The sequence below is a fragment of the Protopterus annectens genome, chromosome 1.part2, assembly GCF_019279795.1.
Source record: "Protopterus annectens isolate FY-2018-M chromosome 1.part2, PAN1.0, whole genome shotgun sequence".
NCBI classification, from domain to species: domain Eukaryota; kingdom Metazoa; phylum Chordata; order Ceratodontiformes; family Protopteridae; genus Protopterus; species Protopterus annectens.
In genome coordinates, this window is record NC_056727.1 from 702754832 (window position 1) to 702778004 (window position 23173).

General features: G+C 44.7%; 1 protein-coding gene across 3 annotated transcripts in view; it reads left to right on the forward strand.

The window, feature by feature from the left end:
* The window catches only part of HEATR5B (HEAT repeat containing 5B), a 2176461-nt gene that overhangs the window by 221137 nt on the left and 1932151 nt on the right, over positions 1–23173 (forward strand). For all 3 annotated transcript variants that reach the window (XM_044058540.1, XM_044058533.1, XM_044058548.1), the window contains exon 3: positions 1228–1439. In XM_044058540.1, coding sequence (XP_043914475.1) covers positions 1228–1439 — 212 coding nt within the window. The remainder of the gene's footprint in view (positions 1–1227; positions 1440–23173) is intronic.

Below are 23173 nucleotides of genomic sequence, written 5' to 3' on the forward strand. Positions count from 1 at the left end.
GTATCCTGGGTTCGAACCTGGCCACTGCTTTTTATTTTTCATGACTGTCTAGACATGCTGAGGGGTGTGTCTGTGTAAAGGCAGTTTTGATAAGGCTTGCTCAACGCGTTGCCGTCGGTTAGCTTGTTTGCGCGGTGCGCAGCTCCGCGCAAACGGGGTACGCTGGTTTAAGCCTCATTTGGCTATCGGCACGCATATTACGCTCAGCTCAGTTAGGGGCACAAAGATTTAGCGTGTTAAACCACTGCTCAGCTACGGGCACTCATTTTGCACCAGTTAAACCACTGCTCATCTACGGGCACATGCACTCACTCTGTTAAACTGTAGCTCAGCTATGAGCACATCTGGCATTTTTTCTTCTTTTGTTACCTCACATGTCTTCAACATAAATGGGCTATTTCATTACATTTTACATATATTGGGGTTTTATGTGTACATATCTGTCAGGGACTTGTTTCCTGCTTATTTTGAAAAAAAAAAAAATTGGTGTTGTGGGGGCTCGAACCATGAATGCCTGCTCTTCAGCCAACATCTCTACCGCTACGCTATTGCTTCCTGGCTTATTTTGCATATTTAGTTCTTATATGCTTTCCCACTGACTGCTAACTGTAGCTGCGCTACGGGCACGCCCGCGCAAACGAGCGCACTCACGGTTAAACATCTTTACAATTTAAAATAAAAATATAACATGTTCATTTATATATATTTTATGTTCATAGTCTGTGGGGGCATGTGTTGTGTTGTGTTTATTCACATTTCCATGGACTCTGTTGTGGGTGTTTACTTTGGGCACTTTTACACTTCTGGGGGCGTGTCCGCTTGCAGGGCTCAGCCTACGGACACGCCCCCTACTGTCTTACACTGACCGTGTTAGACTTAGGTGTGATTCAGCATGCTCTCATGAATATGCATAGCATGCTGACATCACTCCGTTTAACTGCAGCCTCCGTGTAAGAGTTATAACTCTTACACGGAGGCTTCGTGAATCCTGGGGAATATAACTTTTAAAGTGCATGGTAAATGTCTTTACTATTTGTCTCAATACTAAGTGCAAAGTAATGCTTAAAATGTTTAATTTTTACTGTTGTTGATTGTAAGTATGTATTTTATGTGGAGCATTTCTCCCAGGGTCTCTGCTGAAAATGTGACTTGTGCCCAGTTAGATTTTCCAGGTAAACAAAAAGCAATAAATAAATATTTTTTTCTTTTGCATTTTGTGCTATCTAGGTGGATGTCAAGGAAAAACAGAAGAAATTGGTGGAACAGCTCACAGGACTGATAAGCACTGCTCCAGGCCCTCCTACAAGAAAGCTGCTGGCAAAGAATCTTGCAACTCTGTATAGTATTGGTGACACTTTCACTGTTTTTCAGACCTTGGACAAGTGCAATGAACTTATTAAGAGTAAAGATGACACACCGGCATATTTACCTACCAAACTGTAAGTAACTGTTCTGTGTTTTATGTGAATCAGTGAGTGAATATATGTACAATATGATAACATACCGTGAAGAATGGACATAAGTTCATGTATTCCTAGGTTTATTCTAAGCCAGAGCTGTCCGACATTATAAACTGAGCCAACAATGCCTAGATCCCTAAGTCTGGCTTCTGGTCAGAGCTCACACAGCATACATTAGTTTCTACAGTTTGCTTCCTGTTTGATGAGGAAGTTGATCTTTAGTATTTTTCCTGTTGGTGATCTGATCTTTGGGAGCCACTGATCATAGTCTTATAGGTAAATGCTAGGCTATCTGCCCTAAAGGGCTGTTTTAAGCCTAGCCAGTATTCTAAGGTCAGATACCAACCCTATACCTTGTGTCTGTGAGGTAAAGACCTCAACCATTGTGCAAAACCCACCCCCTGAAAGGGTTTTCCCTGGTCTCTACTCTTAGTAATGATTACCAGGAAGAAGATTGATTGATTTGATTTATTTATTTGGAATTTGTTAAGCAGGTGGTTTGGTTCCTAGACCCTTTTCACCCTTGACCTGGATGTATAGGCACAAATGTAGTGTTAAGAGAAAGATAATAGTAGAAACAAAAAACCTCAGCTCCGGAGTAGGACCTGGAACACCACATTTGAAAGTGTTACTTAGTTGCTCTGTTCAGCAATAAAGAGTACTCCAGTACCCTAAACAAATACACGTTTTGCCAAATGAGCGAAAAAGTAAATTAATACTGGAATCCAGAGCAATTTAAATGCACAATAACTTTTTTAATAAATTTCCAAAAACAAAACCCACGTAAATGTTCGGTGGATTATAAGTGCTGGTCACTTTTAGTTCATTATTACTGTAGGATGAGTTACCCCGTAACTGTTTTCTTGCCAAGTCTGACTTCCATTTCTCTCAGGCATAGAGTAATGCTCACTGGCCCACAATCTGTTGTTTCCCCATATGTTCTTCATTTATGTTACTGTTGAAGTAGTCCTTGTTACAGGGAATGTGCTGCTAGGTGGCCCTCACATGTCTAGCCCCCATTCTAGAACTCAGGCTACTTCCTACTTTGGATGGCATATGTCTGGCCCCTGGTATGTCTTAGCATGGCAGTATAGGACAGGCATGTTCTCATGCCATTTTAAAGCTTTCTTTCTATAGTTCATGAGTGACGACACTTGGCGAAGAATTTTGCAACTCTGTATAGCATTGGTGACACATTCACAGTTTTTCAGAACCTGGACAAGTGCAATGAACTTAAGAGTAAAGATAGCACACTGCTATATTTACCTACCAAACTGTTAGCAATTGTTCTGTGTTTTCTGTGAATCAGTTTGTGAAAATATGTACAAAGTGGTAGCTTAACATCATCCTTGTCAGTGTCTGTCTTTGAGCACAGGAACGCATTAGTACCCCATTGTGGAATCCTGTATGTCACTATCTTTTTTTACTGTTGGGAATTGATAATTGTCCTTCCTTGGATCACTCTTGCAGTATTCCAAACTGTTGGATTATCTTGCCAAATAACCTGGTCCTAGCCAGGGTACCAAAGCCAAAACTTACCGTAGAGCCATATGTCTAACATATAAACTACAACTGCAGGAATAAGGGTACGTAAGTGGACGTGTGAATGTGAAAACCTCATGCTATCTCAATGCCAGTCTGAATGCAGGTCTCTCACCTGTTGGTCTGTTCTCTTTGTGGTCTTTGGTATCTTTGTGCCTTCACTGTTTCAGATACGTACCCCATTGTGGAACTTTATTTGATTTTTCTTGTAATTATTTTGATTTAATACTATTAGATGATTCTGGTAGACAAGATGCCTTATAAGGATCTCCACTCCCAGTGTCTTTTTTGCCTAGGTGCAGAATATGACTTTAAAAACTGCAATATTTGTCAATTATTTGCACCAAAGCTCCTTCATATCTAACTTTCCTCTCTCCATACTTATTTGGTGAACCAGCACCTCACCCAAACTAATATGGTGGATCCTCCTACTCCAGATGTCCTCATTCTGAAAAGAAATTCAAAAGGCCTAGACCTGATCCTTTTTGTACCCAGTCAGACTCTGACAGAACCCATAGGTACATCCGACTGCTTCTCGGGCTCCTGCTACTATAACCCCTCCAGAGGCCAGTATGGCATCTGATTCTTGCATATCTGATATGACTGACCATACTGATATGGTGTAGGAGGAGCCCCATCATATAATTTCGGAAGGACCAGAGGGTCGTCCCCAGATATTAGATCGTGAAGAAGTAAGAGGTCATTTATCAAGGTACATCAGGGGTCAAATCTGCTATGACTTGGTTAAATGGACATCTCTCCCTAGAAGAAGAAACAAACAAAATATGTTCCCTCTCCTCAGATGTCTGAGGAAAAAAAAATGGATGAAATTTTCCCAAGGCTTATTTAAGGCCATTTGGCTCTCAAACAGCTATCCTTTATTCCTTCTGCTCCAACTCCTCCTGCCACTCAGAAGACACAATATGAGTCATCCTCAAAGGAAGATGAGGTAGAGTTTGATTCAGATGAACATTCCCTGGCCTTCTCATCCCAGATTTACTCCCAGGTCTAGTTGCCTCTGGTGATGTGGAAGCCTTTATTTCCTGTTTCTCCTACAGAGGAGATCTCCTTTGGGGAAACCATATCTAAGGTGAAGTAGCATTTTGAATGAGAATTCAGAAAAATATCTGACGTACAAAAAGATATTACAATTTACTGGAGGTGGGTACCCCAATGCCTGCACCTGTCCCTCCTGCTTTGGAGGCTTTTCTGAATGCCTTTGCATCCACTTCACTTCTCCTGATTCTCAACCCCCAGCACCAGAAGACTTAAATTTCCTTTATAAAAAAAATCCTTTGGGAGGTTCCTCAGCTTTTTCTATTTCTACAGACAAGCTGGCTCAACTGTTACCTGCTGCTAATGCCCTTCCCCCAGATGAAGATAGCACAGCAATAGACAGACGTAAAAAGATGTACACCTTCTCCCCTCTGGCTTTCACAGCTGTGAATTACCAGACTTGGATAACAAAATATTTGCTATATATTCTAATTTGAATAAAATTGTCTTCCCTGGAGGCACTTGGCATTAAGCATCAGGCTACGTGTATTGTGGCTCAGGCTTCCCAGATAGTTAGACATAGGATTAAGTGAAGTTATGATGCAGTGGAAGATTCTTCCAGAGCAGCTGTCACTGTATCTGTCATTAGATGCTATGCATGGCTTCATTCACAGTCCTTATCAGTGGACATTAAAGATAAACTCTTGGATTCTTCTCCTGAATATGGACATATTATTTGACCCTGAAGTGGCCATCTTGTTTTAAGTCTTGCAAGAACAAGGTAAAATTGTGAAGGATTGCCAACAAATCTTCCTCACTTCTCCCCTGACGTATCAGTGAAACCAGCTGGCTAAATCCACTTTCTTCTCTTACAGTGACTCTAGGGCCCCACATATGAGCGAGAAAATGCCTAGAAAGAGATTTCAAGATAAGTAGATTGGGATTCTAAGTCTGGGAGGCCTCTCTATCCAGACAAATCAGTCTTACTAATTTCTGACTCCTTTTGCCCCTCTCAGTCCATTCCTCCCTGTTTCAAAAAGACTGACCTCCTCTCTTTTAACCTGACAGCTCATAATGTCAGACATATGTCGCCTTTCTGTCATCCAAAACAGCTAGAAGATGACTTGGAAGGAAATTCCACCATTCAAAGGCATCCCACCACCTCCTGTCATTCAGGTAAACCTCTTAACTCCTATTCTACAAGTGCTGCAAGAATAAGCTACTATAGAACCTATTCCACAGTAGTGCATAGGAAAATTCTTTTTCATGTACCAGAAAAGAATAAGAATGGTGATCCCTACTGGATGTGTCCTATCTCAGTCCCTTTCTAAGGGTCCCCTTATTCAAAATGTTGTCACTGCAGACTGCTTTAGCTTTCATTCTCCCTCAGGCCTTCCTGGTATCTTTGGACCTGAAGGATGCCTATCTCCACAACTCCATACACCATTCTTTCAAAAAAAAAAAAAAAATCTAAGATTTTCAGCTTGTTCATCACACTTTCTGTTCTTTGCTTTACCCTTTGAGTTGTCTACAGCTCCCAGGGTATTCACAAACTGCCGAGCACTAGCCATTGCTTTCTGTAGAACAATAGGAATTTAGATTTTTCCCTATCTAGGTGAACTGTTAATACGGGCATCTCTAGGCATATTCTTCTACAGCATCTAAACTTCACTATTTCCCTCCTGCAGAGTCTGGGGTTCATAATAAACTTAAGGTATACATTGAATCCTACCCAAGACCTGATCTTTCCAGGGTGCAGGATGGGCACACACCTTATGCAGGTCTTTCTACCACAGGAGAGGGTACATGCCCTCTCAAACTACTTTCGGTATCTCCTACCCCTTCAATTTTGCCCTGCTAGGAAAGTTCTCAGAGCTCTGTGGTTTATGGTAGCTGCCATACCCATGGTGCTATTTGCTTGAGCCCATATGAGAAAGATTCAGTGGTACCTAAAATCTGTCTGGTCTCAGCATTGTCATCATCTGGGCACTGAGATTTCACTTCTTCCCTTTCTAAAGGAAGAATTTCAGTGATGGATATCGCAGGTGAACTTCAGCCCAGGCCTTCCTTTCAAGCTGCGGATACCTTACCTGCACACAAATGCCTCATACATAGTCTGGGGGACATAGACAGGCTTCTTCAGATTCCAGGGATAATGGCCAGCAAATCAGAGGACAACCTGAAAGAAATGCAGGCATTGATTCAGGCTCTGCAAACTTTTTCACACTTGGTCTCCAGTTCCCCTCAGAATCTTCACAGCCAACACTACAGTCATGTGAGACATAAGACTTTGTCACCTCCTTTTTTTTTATCAGCTATGGAGATTAACTGTTCTTGTGTGGCAACAGTCCGTAAAAGCAAATCTTTCCTTCCAAGCCATTTAAATCCCCTCTCAGGATAAAGTCCTGGGATACTTTCTAACCAGATCAGTGGAAGAGTATCACAAATGGGTGCTGAACAGGGATGTCTTCCTGACATGGTCTACAGTTAGGGTATTCCTCAGACAGACCTATCTGCCTCCATTCACTGTAAGTAACTACAGCTGTTTTACTCTAGGACTCAAGCCTTCAGGCATGGAGGACAGATGCCATGTGCTTTTCTTGTGAATGGAGGATCTGATGTTAATCTTCATTCATTCCTTACTGATGGGGGTGTCTGTTCCATCCTCAGAACTGTGTTGGCCTTATAACAAGCTTGTGCCATCCAAAAAACACTCAAGCTAAGCTTTTACCCACAGTGCCCTTCTTCCTGTTACCTCGGATCTCGTTTGCAACGTAGCTGTAAAGCCGTGTCAAGCCAACTCTCAGCTAAGTACTTCAAATTTTTCATTTTTTTCGTATTAAAACCCTTTACTCGTATTAGTTTCCTTATCTAATACCTTTAATGTATTTCTGTAGTTTATGTTAACTTTACCCAATCTCTTACCTCTGTTGTTGTTCTACTGTCTCCCTTCTAAGTATTCCTTAAGTACAATTGTTAGTACAGGCCCTTTCTCTCTACCTTACCCTTGAGGTATTTTTTAATACCATTGTTGGTATTCCCCTTTTCCCCTTTCTTTCCTTCTTAAAAAAAAAACAAAAACAAAAAAAAAACTTTCTTCTATCTTACTTTTACAGTTGGTCATTGTAGCAGTAGTTGATCATCTTCTTTTTGTCCTCCATGTCGGAGAAAAAATGAAATTCAGGATTTAAGCAATGCAACCAGTATGGCCACAAAATGCCAAATTCAGACACCCATGTGTGTGTATTATCTGTGTGTTCCTAATCTTTCTGTTCAGCCTCCTTGTACTATTTGTAAAGGGTTCAGCTCTCGAACCCTTAATGAGAGAAAGAATAAACTGATTTTGAAGGGCCTTCTTAAGACACCCTTCTCAGAGGCAATTTCTGGGTTGGAGGGCTCACCACCTCCTAGTAAAGAGCACAAAAAGTGATTGCGTTCTGTTCCTTCCTCACCCTCTATGATAAGAAGCAGGAACCAAGAGAAAAGATACCCAAATTGACATCTTTGGCCTCATGGCCCAAAATGACATCCATGGCACCGTCTTTGGTACAGACTTCAGTGCCGCCTTCAAAAATTGCATCTTCGGTGCCAGCCACGGCACTGATAATGTCTGTGGCACCAATCTTGCCTAAATTAGTGATCTCTGCCTTGGTGCCATCCTCGATGATTGTGAGCCCGACAACGACCACTGCACCGACCATGTCTACAGTACCAAGCCTGCCTCAACTATCTGCTCTGTCCATTTCAGTATCGGACACCCTTTCTGCACATGTCTCTACTCTCAAGACCTCTGTGCCAATTGACCATTCTGCCCAGACCCGGTACTCACCCATGATGGATCCTTTCTTTGGGCAGCAGTTTAGTCCTTTCTTAGAATGGCCTGACTCCCCAATCGGGGATATCAACACGATCAACCAGGAGCCTCTCGGAACTGGATGTGGTGCGTCTTGTGGATCAGTTTCTGATGGCTAGAGGGATTACAACACCATCCAAAACTCCCCTCCCATTTGGAGTTGGGAGTCTATCTCCACGGACTCCAACATATTCTCCTCCTTTGTCCTCCATGCAGGTATCAAAGTCCAAGGCACTGACACCTCTTTTGGTACCCATTTCTTCGGTTCCACTGGTGGACCTCACCGTGGTTCCAGAGCCAACCATTTGGTATTCAGTTCAGTTGGAGCCGGGCCATTCTCAGGATCCTGACTGGACTCTGGGTACCGTGACACCTGGTACGGCGCCATCTGCTACCTAGAATAGAAGAGACTCATTATGGTGACCGGGTCATGTTCCACTTTTGACCTCCTTTTCAAAAAGAAATTAAGAGAGAAGAGAGGTGATAGAAAGAGACACTGGAGAAATTATCTAGGGGCCCAGCATTCCAGATCAGTCAGAGTGTACTGGTTCAGGTGAAGTGCCTTTGCAGTACTTGGATCAAGCATCTACACTTTCACCATTATCTGAAGATGCTCCTTTCAAGGCTGTCATGTCTGAGGAACTGAGAATGTCCATCTGGACCAATCCTTTGCAAAGCTTTTTTTCAGAATTACATCCTGGGGCATGAGCAAAAAAGGGCCACGTGGATATATGGGTTGGCATGGAAGTCTGCCTTCCTGCGCAAAGCCAAGAAATCTCAAGGCAGGTGCCCTAGTGAAAGAGTACCAGAAAATTAGGTGTATTTTTCCTGTTTCCTGGCAGACATCATCAAATTAGATAGTCTATGGGTCTTTCCCCCCTTAAACGCAGATGTTCTTCTGTTTCACTGTTGCAGTCATCACATTTGGGTTATCCCTGCCAGGGTAGCCCTCGGCCAGCCCGAATACCAGACCCTTAGTATTTCTACATCAGTTGTTGTTGCGTCAGGACTGACGTCAGGTTGTCCGTAATATAAAGTAAGGCAGCCGATGCCATTACACCAGTCTTTCTTGCCGAAGATCCCGAAGCAGAAGCAGTTCGCACGAGTGCCGGTTGGCCGCTACCTGAGATGTTCTTCATCTCACATTGCTGCAGTCCTTACACTTGGGTAGTCCGCTGTCCTCGGTCGGCCCGAATATCAAAGTATTAGGCTGACGTCGGTCAAGGCGCTTAAGACTGACATCAGGACGTCAGGGTACAAATGCGCATGACCGACGTCATATCCTCAGTCTTTTTTGCCGCATGGTCCGATGCAGAAGCAGCGTTGCAAGTGCCGTTCGGCGTTCTGAAATTTTTCGAATTCGGAGTTTCAGACCGAGTCAAAGTTGGCTAAGTACCCCATTGGGGAATATTTTAGTTTTTTCTTGCCTCAGTGGTTTACCGGATGTCAGAAAAAGTGAATAACTGTATTTCTTGTGGGAAGCAGATACCGCATAGAGATTATCATACTTTGTGTATTCCTTGTTTGGGGCCTGAGCACGACGTTGTTGGGTGTCGCTTTTGTGCTAGGTTTAATAAGCGCACTATTGCGAAGGTGAGATTGTGCCAGGTTGGTGTTCGTGAAGCGGTGCAATTACAATATGCCGTCGGATGTTCCGACGCCCGCTTCTTCGAAGAAGCGCAAAGACAAAGCAGCTAAACCCGGGCAAGAAGAGTCATCCGTACTGGACGCCGGTTCTTTGGAGGTGTCAGTGGAACCGGTGGTTCCACCGGAGACTTCTCAGGAGTCCCAGGGGGAGACTTTGATATTACAGGATGTGGCCTCTCAGGAGGCAGGTCAGGCTGAAGGGGCTTCTCAGGTTACTGTACTCCCCTCCCTTCCTAGGGTGGTTAGGCCCTCTCCTTCTGTTTCCAAGGCTTCTCCCAGAGGCAGGCCAGGTTTAGCTTCTGTTGGTGTCACTCCTAGTTCTTCAGGATCTGTGCCCAAGAAGCACATGCTCAAAATGGCAGAAGATTTAATTACTTTGATTAGAGGTTCTTTGCCCCCTCCTGATAAGAGGCCTAGGGTGGAACCAGAGTTGGGGAGTTTTGAGCAGGTTTTGGATGTTTCAGAGTCTTCGGCTGAAGACTTGCAGGAGTATTCTCCTTATTCTGATTCTGATGTGGATGATTCTACTCCTTCTGCTTCTCCTCCAGAGGATTTTTCTTTTTCACAGACTCTTCTTTCTATGAGGGAACATTTTAAGTGGGAAGGTCAGGACTTCTCTGATTCCAGGAAAAGGCTTAGGGAATTTTTGCTTTTACCCCAGCATAGGCCTTTGGCTATTCCTCCTGTTCTGGATGTTGTGGAAGATGTGTTTGCAGAGGCTTCACTTAATCCTGATTCTTGGCCTCCTGCTCCTGTTAAACCGGACAGGTATTACAGGGTGCCTGAAGCTCATAAATATCTGTATAAGAGTCCTAGGGCAGACCCAGAAACAGTTAGTCAGGGACCTAAGGGTGTCAAGGCCTCTGTGGTAAGAAATCCGGTTCCTCCAGATAAAGAGGCCAGAGCTTTGGATAGATGGGGAAAGAAAGTCTATACTTCTTCCACCTTAGCTATGAGGGCTTTGAATTGCCAGTTTCACATGTTGAAATATCAAAACTATCTTCTTTCTCAATTGAAGTCTAAGGTAGATGCTCTGGCGGAAGGCATTGAGTGTAAAGAATTACAAGATTTGGTGCATTTTTCTGAACAGGTGGGTAAGCATTCTTTACAATGTGGATTTGATGCTGTACAGGCCTCGTCTAGGGTGGCTGCCACCGGGTCAGTTCTTCGTAGGCACGCCTGGCTGAGGGATCAGAACTTATCTGACCATGTTAAGACAAGGATTTTAGATGCTCCTTTACAGTCTGATGTATTGTTTGGTTCACCTGTGGAGGCAGTTTTAAAGAAAATGGAAGACAAGGCTAAGTCTATGCAGACTGTTAAAGATTTTTTGCAAGTTCAGCCTCCGAAGTTTAGTAGGAATTGGCCTGCTAAGGGATGGACGTACCCTTCTTATGATTCACAGTCTAGGGGAAGATCTAGACGTGGTAGGGGTAGAGCTCAGGGCTCTTTCAGACCTAGAACAGGGAGTTCACCTGCACAGTCTTCTGGTGAGGGCAGGGGCCAGTCCTTTCGTAAACAGGCCCAATGACCTACCTTTTCAGCTGCCAGAGCCTTCTTGTCTGGCAGCACCTTTGGGAGGAAGGTTGGCACTCTTCAAAGAAAATTGGAGTTTAATTACCCAGGACAGATGGGTATTGGATATTATACACCAAGGTTACAGGTTTTATTTCCATACCTTGCCTCCTTTCAAAGGCATGCCAGACGTTCCTCCTCAGCAAAGAATAGAGGCTCACAAACAAATTTCTCTGCTGCTGCAAATAGGGGCCATACAGCCGGTCCCTCTGCCAGAAGTAGGCCTAGGATTTTATTCTCGCCTGTTCCTAGTACCAAAGAAGGGGAACACGTGGAGACCAATTTTGGATTTATCTATCCTCAACACTTATCTGGACATTCCCAAGTTCAAAATGTTGACGTTACAACAGCTTTTACCTCTGCTGGGCAAGGATCACTGGATGGTGACTCTGGATCTCAAGGAAGCTTACCTTCATGTTCCTATCAGGCTAAGTTGCAGGAAGTATCTGCGTTTGAGCTGGGACTTCTCATTATCAGTTCTCTGCATTGCCCTTTGGCTTATCTACTGCCCAGAGTGTTCACAAAGGTTCTGGCTCCAGTGATAGCTTTCTTCAGGCTAAAAGGAATACAGATCTATCCTTATTTGGACGATTGCCTGATTCTGGCCAAAGGAAGGGACGAGCTTCTTCATCATTTGCAATACGTGATAGCAGTGCTAAGATGCCTGGGGTATTCTGTGAACGAAATAAAGTCCAGTCTAGTACCCTCTCAAGACATGTGCTTTCTGGGTGTGAGACTGAATACAGCATCCCAGATGGCCTTTTGACCCCGGACAAACAAAAGAATCTTTCCCTTTACTTCCATCAATTGTCTCATCAGTCCAGGCTGACTGCAAGGACAGTCCTTCAAGCCTTGGGGTTCATGGCATCTTGTATTCTGGTACTTCCCAATGCCAAACTGCATATGAGGAAGCTACAATGGTATCTCAAAATGTATGGACACAGCACTGCCAAGATATGGACACTGTCATTCAGATAATACCTTGCATTCAAAAGGAATTTTTGTGGTGGGCTCAGGAATGTCACCTAAACAAGGGACTCTCTGTGACCCGGCCAGAGGCGAAGTCAGATTCTAACGACAGATGCCTCGGACAAAGCTTGGGGAGCTCATCTAAATGGAAAGTGGATACAAGACACGTGGCCTGCCAGACTACAACATCTACATATCAACTTGAAGGAGATGTTAGCAGTCCAATTTGCATTAATAGCTTTCAAGGATTTACTTCTTCCAGGGCAGGTGTTGGTTCTAACAGACAACACAACTGTCATGTGGTACATCAACAAGCAAGGGGGAACACATTCTTATCCTCTGTGCAGGCAAGCAATGATTTTGTGGGAGACTGCTCTCAGTTTACAGCTCAATCTTCAGGCAAGGTTTCTGCCAGGAGCACAGAACTCCTTAGCAGATGTGTTGAGCAGACGAATTATGGATCCCCACGAGTGGAAATTGGATCCTCATGTATTTCAGAAATTGACAGTGTCATGGGGAACTCCAGACATAGATCTGTTCGCTTCTCCACTGAACTACCAGCTGCCAAAGTTTTGCACAAAAGGTTTCATCCCACAGCTTGGAAAGTGGATGCTCTTTCTTTCAATTGGAGCAATCTTCATGTGTATGCCTTTCCACCTCTGCCTCTCCTCCCAAAGGTACTCCTGAAGGTCAGACAGGACAAGCCAAGGATGATTCTAATAGCTCCAGATTGGCCTCGACAGCACTGGTACCCATTACTGAGAAGTCTGGTTCGGGAGCCTCCATGGCCTTTGCCTTCGATTCCACACCTGCTGTCTCAAGAGAACAGTCATTTACTCAATGTCAAACTTCACTCTCTTCACCTAACAGCCTGGCATATTCTGTTTTAAACCCTGGAGGGTCTCAGCTACCGCAGCAAGTTTTGAATGTTATTTTGAGGCCAGAAGGCCTAGTACAAGGAAAGTATACGCAGATAAATGGAAGAGATTTTTATTTTGGAGTGCAGCAAAGGAATTTGATGTTGCTAAGCCTAATTTAAGTGTGGCTCTTCAATATCTTGCTGAGTTACTGGACAAAGGATTGTCCTTCTCTTCTATTAAGATTCATGCTGCAGCAATTTCTGCTCACTATGACTGTGATCCACCATTGTTTTCTCATCCTTTGTTTAAGCAATTCCTTAGAGGGGCAAAGAATATAAGACCCCCATGTAGAGCTCCTACTCCTGCTTGGGATCTCAATTTTGTGTTGGAGAAACTCACTGTACAACCTTTTGAGCCTGCAGCTACTGCTGAGTTGAAGTATTTATCATGGAAGACTGCTTTTTTGTTGGCCATTACCTCTGCGAGAAGGGTTTCTGAATTACAGGCCCTTATGGCAGTTGAGCCTTTCTTAATTTTCCATAAGGACAGGGTATCTTTACGTACTAATCCTTCCTTTATGCCTAAGGTGGTTTCTAGTGTGGCTTTAAACCAAACTATTCATTTGCCTACTTTTATGCAAACCCCAAAATAAAGGGGAAAAGATTTTGCACACCTTGGATATACACAGGCAGTTACGATATTATTTGAGCAGAACTAAAGGGTTCAGGCAGTCTCAGCAGTTGTTTGTTTCTTTTGCTTTGGGTTCTCAGGGCAAGCCTGTGTCAAAACAAACTATTTCTAAGTGGATTGGGTTGTGTATTGCTTTCTGTTATTCCCATCATGGTAAGGAGGTTCCAGCTGGGATTAGGCCTCATTCCACTAGAGCTACTGCCACTTCTACAGCTTTTTTAAGGGGGGTGGCAACTAAAGATATTTTGGAGGCAGCTACTTGGAGTTCAGTGCATACTTTCTCTAAGCATTACCACCTTCCACTTTACTCTAAATCTAGGGCTGGGTTTGCCACTGCTATTTTACAGGGCATTTTGGCAGCTCCTACTTCTTTATAGTTTTGCCATCCTCCCTTACCTCTGCTTTGGGATTCTACCCAAGTGTAAGGACTGCAGCAATGTGAGATGAAGAACATAGTACAGTTTTGTACCTACCATAAATGTAGATGTTCGAAGATCCACATTGCTGCAGTCCAATTTACCCTCCCTCCTTCCCCTCTGTTGTTAGAGGTGGTTGTGTGGTTTGGGTTGTAAATATTGTACATATTGTATATATTGTTCATATGATTAGTGCAAGGGTGGTTGGTTGTTTTTTGCTGTCTTTTGGTTTTGACCTTTCTGTTTAGGGTCTTCTGACATCTGGGGCAAGAAAAGACTGAGGATATGACGTCGGTCATGCGCATTTGTACCCTGACGTCCTGATGTCAGTCTTAAGCGCCTTGACCGACGTCAGCCTAATACTTTGATATTCGGGCCGACCGAGGACAGCGGACTACCCAAGTGTAAGGACTGCAGCAATGTGGATCTTCGAACATCTACATTTATGGTAGGTACAAAACTGTACTTTTCGTCTTCCAAACTGAAGTATCCCATCGGGGATCCTTTTTTCTTGCTCTAACCGATGTCAGAAAAAGTTAAAAATTGTCTCACCTGTGGAAGACAAATACCACACCGAGACTTTCATTCTTACTGCGTCACTTGCTTAGGCCCAGACAATGACGTCCCTCACTGTCGCTTTTGTGCTTTGTTTTAACGCCAGAACTTTACGTCATCGGGCCCTTATTGTAGACAGATATTTTTGCTTTCTGTCCTCAAGTTCCGATATGGCTTTGGTAAGCCATCCAACAGCAGATCTTGCACGTCTACCGTTCTTTCCAAAACTACCGAGTTTCTAAGGTCCAGGGTTCGTACCCGTACAAGAAACTGATGACCCAATCTCAGGCACCTGCTTCCTTGCCTCAGTCTCAAATGCTTAAAATGGCAAAAGACCTTATGCTGATCAGGGGAAGCCAAGCTACCCCTTCCAAAAGAAAGAGATCTGTCCCCCAGTAGCTTTATCTGAACATGAGTCTGATGACTCTGATGCACCTGAATATGAAGACATGCAACCCCACTCTGCTTATGAGGATTCTAATGCAGAGGAATCAATTCCTTCAGCCTCTCCACCCAAGGAATTTTCCTTTGGGGAAACCCTTCATACCTTAAGGGAGCATTTCCAATGGGAATGTCAGGACTACCCTCAGTCTAAAAAGAGACTCAGATAATTCTTCAGCACAGACCCCTGGCCATTCCCCCAGTCCTGGATGTTCTGGATGATGTTTTCATGGACTCTAGTTTGACTCCTGACAGCACCCCCCCCCTCCCGCTCCCAGAAAACCTGAGAGGTATTAGAGTCCCTGACTCACACAAATTTCTTTTAAAAAATCCTACTGCTGACCCTGAGATAATTTCTGAAGGGCCTAAAGGAATTAAAGCAACTTCTGCTAAGAATCCCACCCCCTCAGATAGGGATTCCCGAGCACTAGACAGATGGGGTAAAAAAGTATTCACCTCTGCTACTCTTGCTATCAGAGCACTAAATTGTCAATTCCTTATGCTAAAATTTCAGCAACATACCATGGAACTCCTCAAACAAAAAGTGTCTTCCTTTCCTGCCTGTGCAGAAAGTAGAGATACAAGAGTTAATGCATTCTGCAAGCCAAGTAACTAAGCATACCTTATACTGTGGTTTTGATGCCTTAGAAGCTTCTTGCAGGGCAGCAGCCACTGGTTCAGTCCTTAGAAGACATGCTTGGCTTAAGGAACAGCCCTTGCCAGACCATGTCAAATCTAAATTATTGGATGCACCCTTGTACAAAGATAACTTATTTGACACCAAGGCAGAGGAGGTCTTAAAAAAGATGGAAGAAAAAGCAAAATCTATGCAGACAGTTAAGGATTTCGTACAGGTCCAGCCACCCAGGTTCAGCAGGCATTTCCCCTCCAAGCACTGGTCCTTTCCTGCCCCCACCAGGTCAGTTCAGCCCAGACCCCAGGGAAGCAGACCCCCCCCCCCAGACAGCTGCCACAGGGAGTGCAGAGATCTAAGCAACAAGAGTTCTTCCACTTCAAAACCAGGGAATTCAAAGCCACCCCCTCATGGTAAGAACTCACAATCACTCTCCTCCCCCACCCCCTCCCTCTGCCCACCTGCACTTACCCCTAGGAGGAAAACTCTCCTTCCAAGCAAGCACCTGGGCCACCATTACCAACAACCGCTGGGTCCTCAACATAGTATCCCAAGGATACAAATTCTCACACTCTTCCAACCCCAAAAGGGTTCCCAGATCTTCCTCCAAAGCAGTGGGCAGAGGCAAAAGGAAGTCCTTTCCCTGCTCTCTCTCAGGGCAATAGAGCACATTCCTACAGAACAGATAGGCCAAGGTTTCTACTCCAGACTTTTCCTGGTTCCCAGAAAAGAGGGAACCTGGCGCCCCATCCTCAGTCTATCCATTCTAAACACCTTCTTGGTGATAACAAAATTCAAAATGCTCACCCTCCAGCAATTGCTACCTATACTGTCCAATAATGCCTGACTAGCCACCCTAGACCTAAAATAGACCTACCTCTACATTCCTGTCAAGGAATCATGCAGGAAATATCTACGTTTCTGGGAAGGATCTCTGCACTTTCAGTTCTTTGTGCTTCCCTTTGGCTTTTCTACTGCTCCCAGAGTTTTCACAAAATGTCTGGCTCCCGCCATTGCCTTTTGCAGACAAAGGAATATCCAAATTTACTCATACTTGGACGACTGCCTAATTCAAGCAGACAGTCAGGAAAAGCTGCTCAAGCACCTGGCTTTTGTAAAGTCCCTACTGACCTCCCTAGAGTACACCATCAGTGAAAAGAAATCCAAACTAGTACCCACCCAAACGATTATATTCCTTGGAGCAAGCTTAGACACAGCATCCCAGATGGCATTCCTTACACCAGAAAAGCAAACTTACCTGACAGCCTACTTCTCTCAACTAGCCACCAGACCCCAGTTATCTGCAAGTAAAATCCTACAAGCTCTGGGGTTCATGGCATCTTGCATTCTACTCATTCCATATGCTAGACTGCATATGAGGAAACTTCATTGGTACCTAAAAAGCCTTTGGTGTCAGCACTGTCAAGACCTGGAGATCTTATACCAATGATACCTTGCCTAAGGAAAGATTTTCTTTGGTGGGCAGCAGCATGCTCCCACAAGGGACTACCTTTCTCACCACTCCCCGCCACCCAGACCCTCACCACAGACGCATCAGACTATGCCTGGTGTGCACACCTGGACGGCAGGTGCATATATGGCCACTGAAACCCACAGCAAATCCATCTGCACATCAACCAAAAAGAGATGGTAGCTGTCCAGCATGCATTGACAGCTTTCAGGCCCCTTCTCTCCCCAGGGGCTCTCCTGATCAAAACAGACACCACCACTGTGATATGGTGTATCAACAAGCAGGGAGGGACTCGCTCCTACCCTCTGTGCTGGCCATGACCCTTTGGCATACAGCCTGTGGCGTGCAACTCCACCTGTTAGCACAACTCCTGCCAGGCTCTCTAAACTCTCTGGCAGACCACTTGAGCAGAAATCTTCTAAACCCACACAAATGGCAGCTAGACAAAAGAACCTTCACCCTAATAACTCAGAAATGGGACACCCGAATGTCGACCTCTTTGCTTCCCAATTCTGATTGCTCCAGACTGGCCTCACTAGCTCTGGTACCCACTGCTGCACAGCCTGTCCCCACTGCTACCATGGCATCTCCCTCGGACCCCTACCCTCCTGATGCAGAGGGAAGGAGAATTCATGCATCCCCAATTGCAGACCCTCAATTTGGCAGCCTAGCTTATTCCCTGACCACTGATCAATCCTGCCAAACTCAGCAAACATGTTCTAGATGTTGTACATCAGGCTAGACGCCCTAACACTAGAAAGTCTTACGCTGACAAATGGAAAAGGTTCTGTATCTGAATTCAGGCTAAGGGAGCAGTTACGGCACAGCCCTCCCTACCTCTCATCCTGGATTACCTAGCTGACCTGTTACACAGTGGTCTCTCCTTTTCCTCCATTAAAATTCATGCCTCTGCTATCTCTGCTCATTTCAACACTGAGCACCCATTTTTCTCACACCCTCAGATCAAACCGTTCCTAAGAGGGGCTAGCAACTTGAGGGCACACAGAAGAGCACCTACTTGGGACCTAAACTTTGTGTTGGAAAAGCTCACCCTGGCCCCCTTTGAACCAGCATCTTCAGCAGAGTTAAAGTTTCCTCTCCTGGAAGACAGCCTTTCTTCTGGCCATCACTTCAGCCAGAAGAGTCTCCAGGCTACAAGCACTCATGGCAGTAGAGCCCTTCATCATCTTCCATGCTGACAGAGTGTCCCTCAGGATTAACCCATCCTTCATGCCCAAAGTGGTGTCTAATGTGGCTCTCAACCAATCCATTCATTTGCCCACCTTTTTCCCTAACCCACAAAATAAGGGGGAAAGGATACTGCACACTCTAGATGTGCACAGACAGCTCAGATTCTATCTAGACAGGACTAAATCACTCAGAAAGACTGATCAATTACTGGTCAGCTTTGCTGCAGGGGCAGAGGGCAAAGCCATCTCCAAACAAACTATTTCCAAATGGATGGCACACTGCATGCATTTCTGTTACAAGCAACATGGGAAACCTCCCCATAAGGGAGTCAGGACTCACTCTACCAGAGCAGCCTCCACCTCTGCAGCTTTCCTCAGAGGAGTTCCCACCAGGGACATCCTGGAGGCTGCCACATGGTCATCTGTTTCCACCTTGACGCGCATTGCCACCTGCCTATCTTCTCCAAATCCAGGGCAGGCTTTGCCACTGCAGTCTTGCAGGGCATTTTAGCCAGCCCCTAGTCTCCTTGACTGCCTCCACCCTTTTCCTCAGCTTTGGGAATCAACCCAAATGTGATGACTGCAACAGTGAAACACGAAGAACTTAGTACAGTTGTGTACACTTACCATAAATGTTGATGTTCAAGTGTATTCACTGTTGCAGTCCTGGTTTCCCTCCCTCCATCCCTCTCTTCTTATTCTCTCTCTCCTTACAAGAAACTTTTTGGTATTTACTTTCTACTGGTGGAGTTCTTCCACCATATCCTGGCTCCCACTTGGGGGATCATGACAGTTGGGGCAAGAAAAAACTGATGTAATGGCATTGCCTGCCTTACTTTATACTACTGATGACCTGAGGTCAATCCTGAAGCGACAGCAACCGATGCAGAAATACTAAGCCTCTGGTATTCGGGCCGGCCAAGGGTTACCCTGGCAGGGATAACCCAAATGTGGTGTGAATACACTCAAACATCTACATTTATGGTTAAGTGTACACAACTGTAATTTCTTTATAGACAGTGGTACAGCGTGGTCCAGGGGCTGTGAAGTCTGTACATGCCCTGCAACTTTCAGTGTCAGGAGTCTCCTTCTCAAAAAGGAGGAAGAACCTGTTTCCTACCCAGGTAGAGGGCTCCCAGGAAATTGAGGATTCTAGGATTCATGTGAGTTTCAAGACAGTTTGGTCTTTCAGGCATTATTGTTTTACCAATACTTACTCTCGGCCTGTATCTTGTTTCTCAAAGAGACCTAAAACATTGATTTATTAATGTCAGTATCCTCTTTTTATAGCCTTTTCTATATCTAAAATAATTTGATCCTTCAGAAAAAATATTCTAAAGAGAGCTGGATATAGCAACTTAAATCTGACTCCTACTTTTAACATCCCATTATTGCTAGTATAAACTTGCTACTTTTGAGGCTGGTATACAGAAAAATAATAGTTTTTCACAAAAACTCTGATGGCCCTTAGTGTTAGTACTTTTTCTTTCTGCCATAGTTTAGTACTTTTTCTTTCTGCCATTGTTTAGTACTTATTCTTTTTGCCATAGTTTATCAGGAGCAGCTCTTTCTGCTAATATGATTGAATATTTTTTATGTGGGCCTTGGCTACTTTCTGATGTCCAGATTTGGAGCATGCTTACGATTGTGCCTTCTCAGTTAATAAATCCTGCTTTGGAACTCTATTCCAGTTGCTTATTTGTATTTTATAAAATGAATGGTGTGCGTTTCTTTCAATTTCTCTGGTATAGCAAAAAATGACAGGATGTTCTTCATGTTTCACTGTTGCAGTCATCACATTTGGGTTATCTGCTTGCAGTAGCCCAAAGTCGGCCTGATTATCAAAGTCTTGGGTCCTGCGTTGGTTGCCATCTCATCTTCCATGACGTCAGGTAGTCAGGGGTATAAAGCATGCAGCCGACGCCATTACATCAGTCTTTCTTGCCGTGCTTTGCCCAAAGCAGAAGCAGTTTGAGAGTGCCAGTTTGCCGACTCCTGAAACTTTCGTTTGAGTTTCAGATCCAAAGTCTTCAACTAAACTAAGTACCCCATTGGGGATCTTTTTTCTTGCTCTAAACCGGTCAGTAAAAGTTAACAATTGTATTTCTTGTGGAAAATGAATACCTCATAAAGATTTTAATTCGTACTGCATTCTTTGCTTAGGCCCAGACCACAATGTACCTCACTGTCGGTTTTGTGCCTTATTCAAACCTTGTCCTATTTGTCGTTGGTTCATTTACGCATCTAAATATTTTGGTACTCTGTTCAATTATCCAGAAATGGCTCTGGTAAGCCACCCGACTACAGACATTCCGAAAAAACGCAAAGATAAAGACAGAGACAGACCGCATAGGTCCAAAGCTGCCGACGACGCTTTTCCTAAGCTAGTTGCCAGTTTGCTGGTACTCCAGTGAGGCACTTTCGCAGCCCCTGATACCCACTACTTCAGATTTGCAGGCCTCTACTGAGACTCATTCGGAGTCCGGTATGCCGCGAGATGCTTCTTAGACTGTGGAACCTGCAGATGTCTCTACCTTGGATGTGGCTGGAACCGCTGTGCAGGCACCGGCTTCTGAGGGTGTATTCAGGCCTACTGACTTGCATATTAAACCGATGCCATCTTCTTCTTCAAGACCTAAAACTCGATCCATGCCTAGAAAACCGACGCCCAGACCGCATGGTCAGGCCCCTATGCCTAAAAAACAAATGATAAGAATGGCTGAAGACCTTATTACTCTAATCAGGGGAAGCCACCCTTTCCCCTCTAAGAGACGTAGGACTGACTTTCCTTCTGATTCTTCTGATCAGGATTCTGAAATTTATGTTTTCTCTGATGGCCAGGATTTGCCCTTATCTACCTATGAGGATTCTGATGCATAGGACTCCATTTCCTCTGCTTCCCCGCCAGAGGATTTCTCTTTTGGTGAAACTACTCTTAGGGAGCATTTTCACTGGGAAAGCCAGGATTACTCTGACTCCAAAAAGAGGCTTAGGGAATTCTTACTCCTGCCTCAACACAGGCCTTTAGCTATCCCTCCTGTACAGTGGACATTGTAGATGATGCCTTCTCAGAATCTAGCATGGCCCCTGACTCTTTACCTTTTGCTCCCAGAAAACGTGATAGGTATTTCAGGGTACCTGACTCTCACAAGTTCCTCTTTAAAAAATCGTACTGCGGATCCCGAGACCATTTACTACTGCCAAAAATCCTACCCCCTCTGATAGAGATTCCAGGGCGCTGGATAGATGGGGTAAGAAGGTATGCACTTCTGCAACCTTGGCTGTTAGGGCCTTAAACTGCCAGTGTCATATGTTAAAGTATCGGCAGCATATTATTGGATTGCTTAAACAGAAAATTATGTTGATTCCTGACTGTGCTGAAAATAGAGATTTACAGGATTTAATGCATTTTTCTGAACAAGTTGGAAAACATACTTTGCAATGTGGTTTTGATTCATTATAGGCATCTTGCAGGGCTCCTGTCACTGGGTCTGTACTTAGAAGGCATGCTTGGCTTAAGGAGCAATCTTTGCCAGATCATGTTAAAGCTAAATTACTGGATGCTCCCTTAAACCAAGGGTAACAAAGAAGAAGTACTTAAAAAGATGGAGGAAAAAGCTAAATCTATGCAAACTGTTAGAGATTTCCTACAAGTACAAACTCCAAGATTTAGTGGGCATTGGCCCTCTAAGAAGTGGTCCTTTTCTTCCTCTTCTAGGCCTTCTCAGTCCAAACCCAGAACCAGCAGAACACCCAGGCATCAGTCCCAGGATACTCACAGGCCTAAGCAGTGGGGGGCTCCCACTTCCAAAGCAGGGAGTAGTAAGACTCCCCCTATGGTAAACTGTCTCAATGACTTAACTTTAAACCTCCCAAGCCCTGCTCAACTGACTGTTCCTTTAGGGGGAAAGATTGCCCTGCATGCAAAAAATTGGGAACTCATTATCCAGGACAAATGGGTTTTAAATATAGTTTCCCAAGGATACAGATTTCACTTCCACTCCTTACCAACCTCAAACGGTTGGCCAGACCTACCCCCAAATCAGTGGGCAGAGGCTCAAAAGCAAGATGTTCATCGTGCATACAGCTGCAGTAATCACAGATGGGTTCTGTGCCATCAGGCGGGTCCTCGGTCGGCCGAATTCCAAAGTCTAGGTCCGGCGTCGGTTGGTGTCGCTTTCTCTCTTGACGTCAGTGAGGCCAGAGTATATAAGACACAGCCGACGCCATGTTCTTCAGTCTTTTTGCCGCGGTGCCGGCAGAAGCAGTTCGCAAGTGCCGGTCGGCCAGCTCCTGAATTACAAAAAAATTGGAAACCGAGGTCTTCATTAAAGCTAAGTACCCCGTTGGGGAAACTTTTCTTGCCTCAGACCGATGTCAGAAAAAGTTAATAATTGTATTTCTTGTGGGACGCAAATACCGCATAAGGATTTCCATTCCCTCTGCATACCTTGTTTAGGCCCAGACCACGACGTCTCGGGCTGTCGCTTTTGCGCTACTTTCAATAAACGCACTATTAAGCGTCGGGCGGAGTTCGCCCAACACTTTTTTGGTAAAGCCTTTGATTATAAAATGTCGTCGGAGACTCCGACTACCGTTTTGTCCAAAAAACGCAAGGACAAGGACCGACACTCGAGGTCCGCGGTCCCAACCGACACCACGCCAAAACCGGCTACACGTGGTCTGGTTCTCAGCGAGACGCCTTTGCAGTCCCTGACTACCGACGACACTCCCTTGGCGGTGTCCTCTGTACCCGAGACCGCAGGTACCTCGGCCCTTTCTCAGACTACAACCGAAGCCATTGCTAATGTTGAGCCCCCTAATGTGGACAGGTCCACTTCCACCCATGGTGTCTTTAGACCCTCATCTTCTTT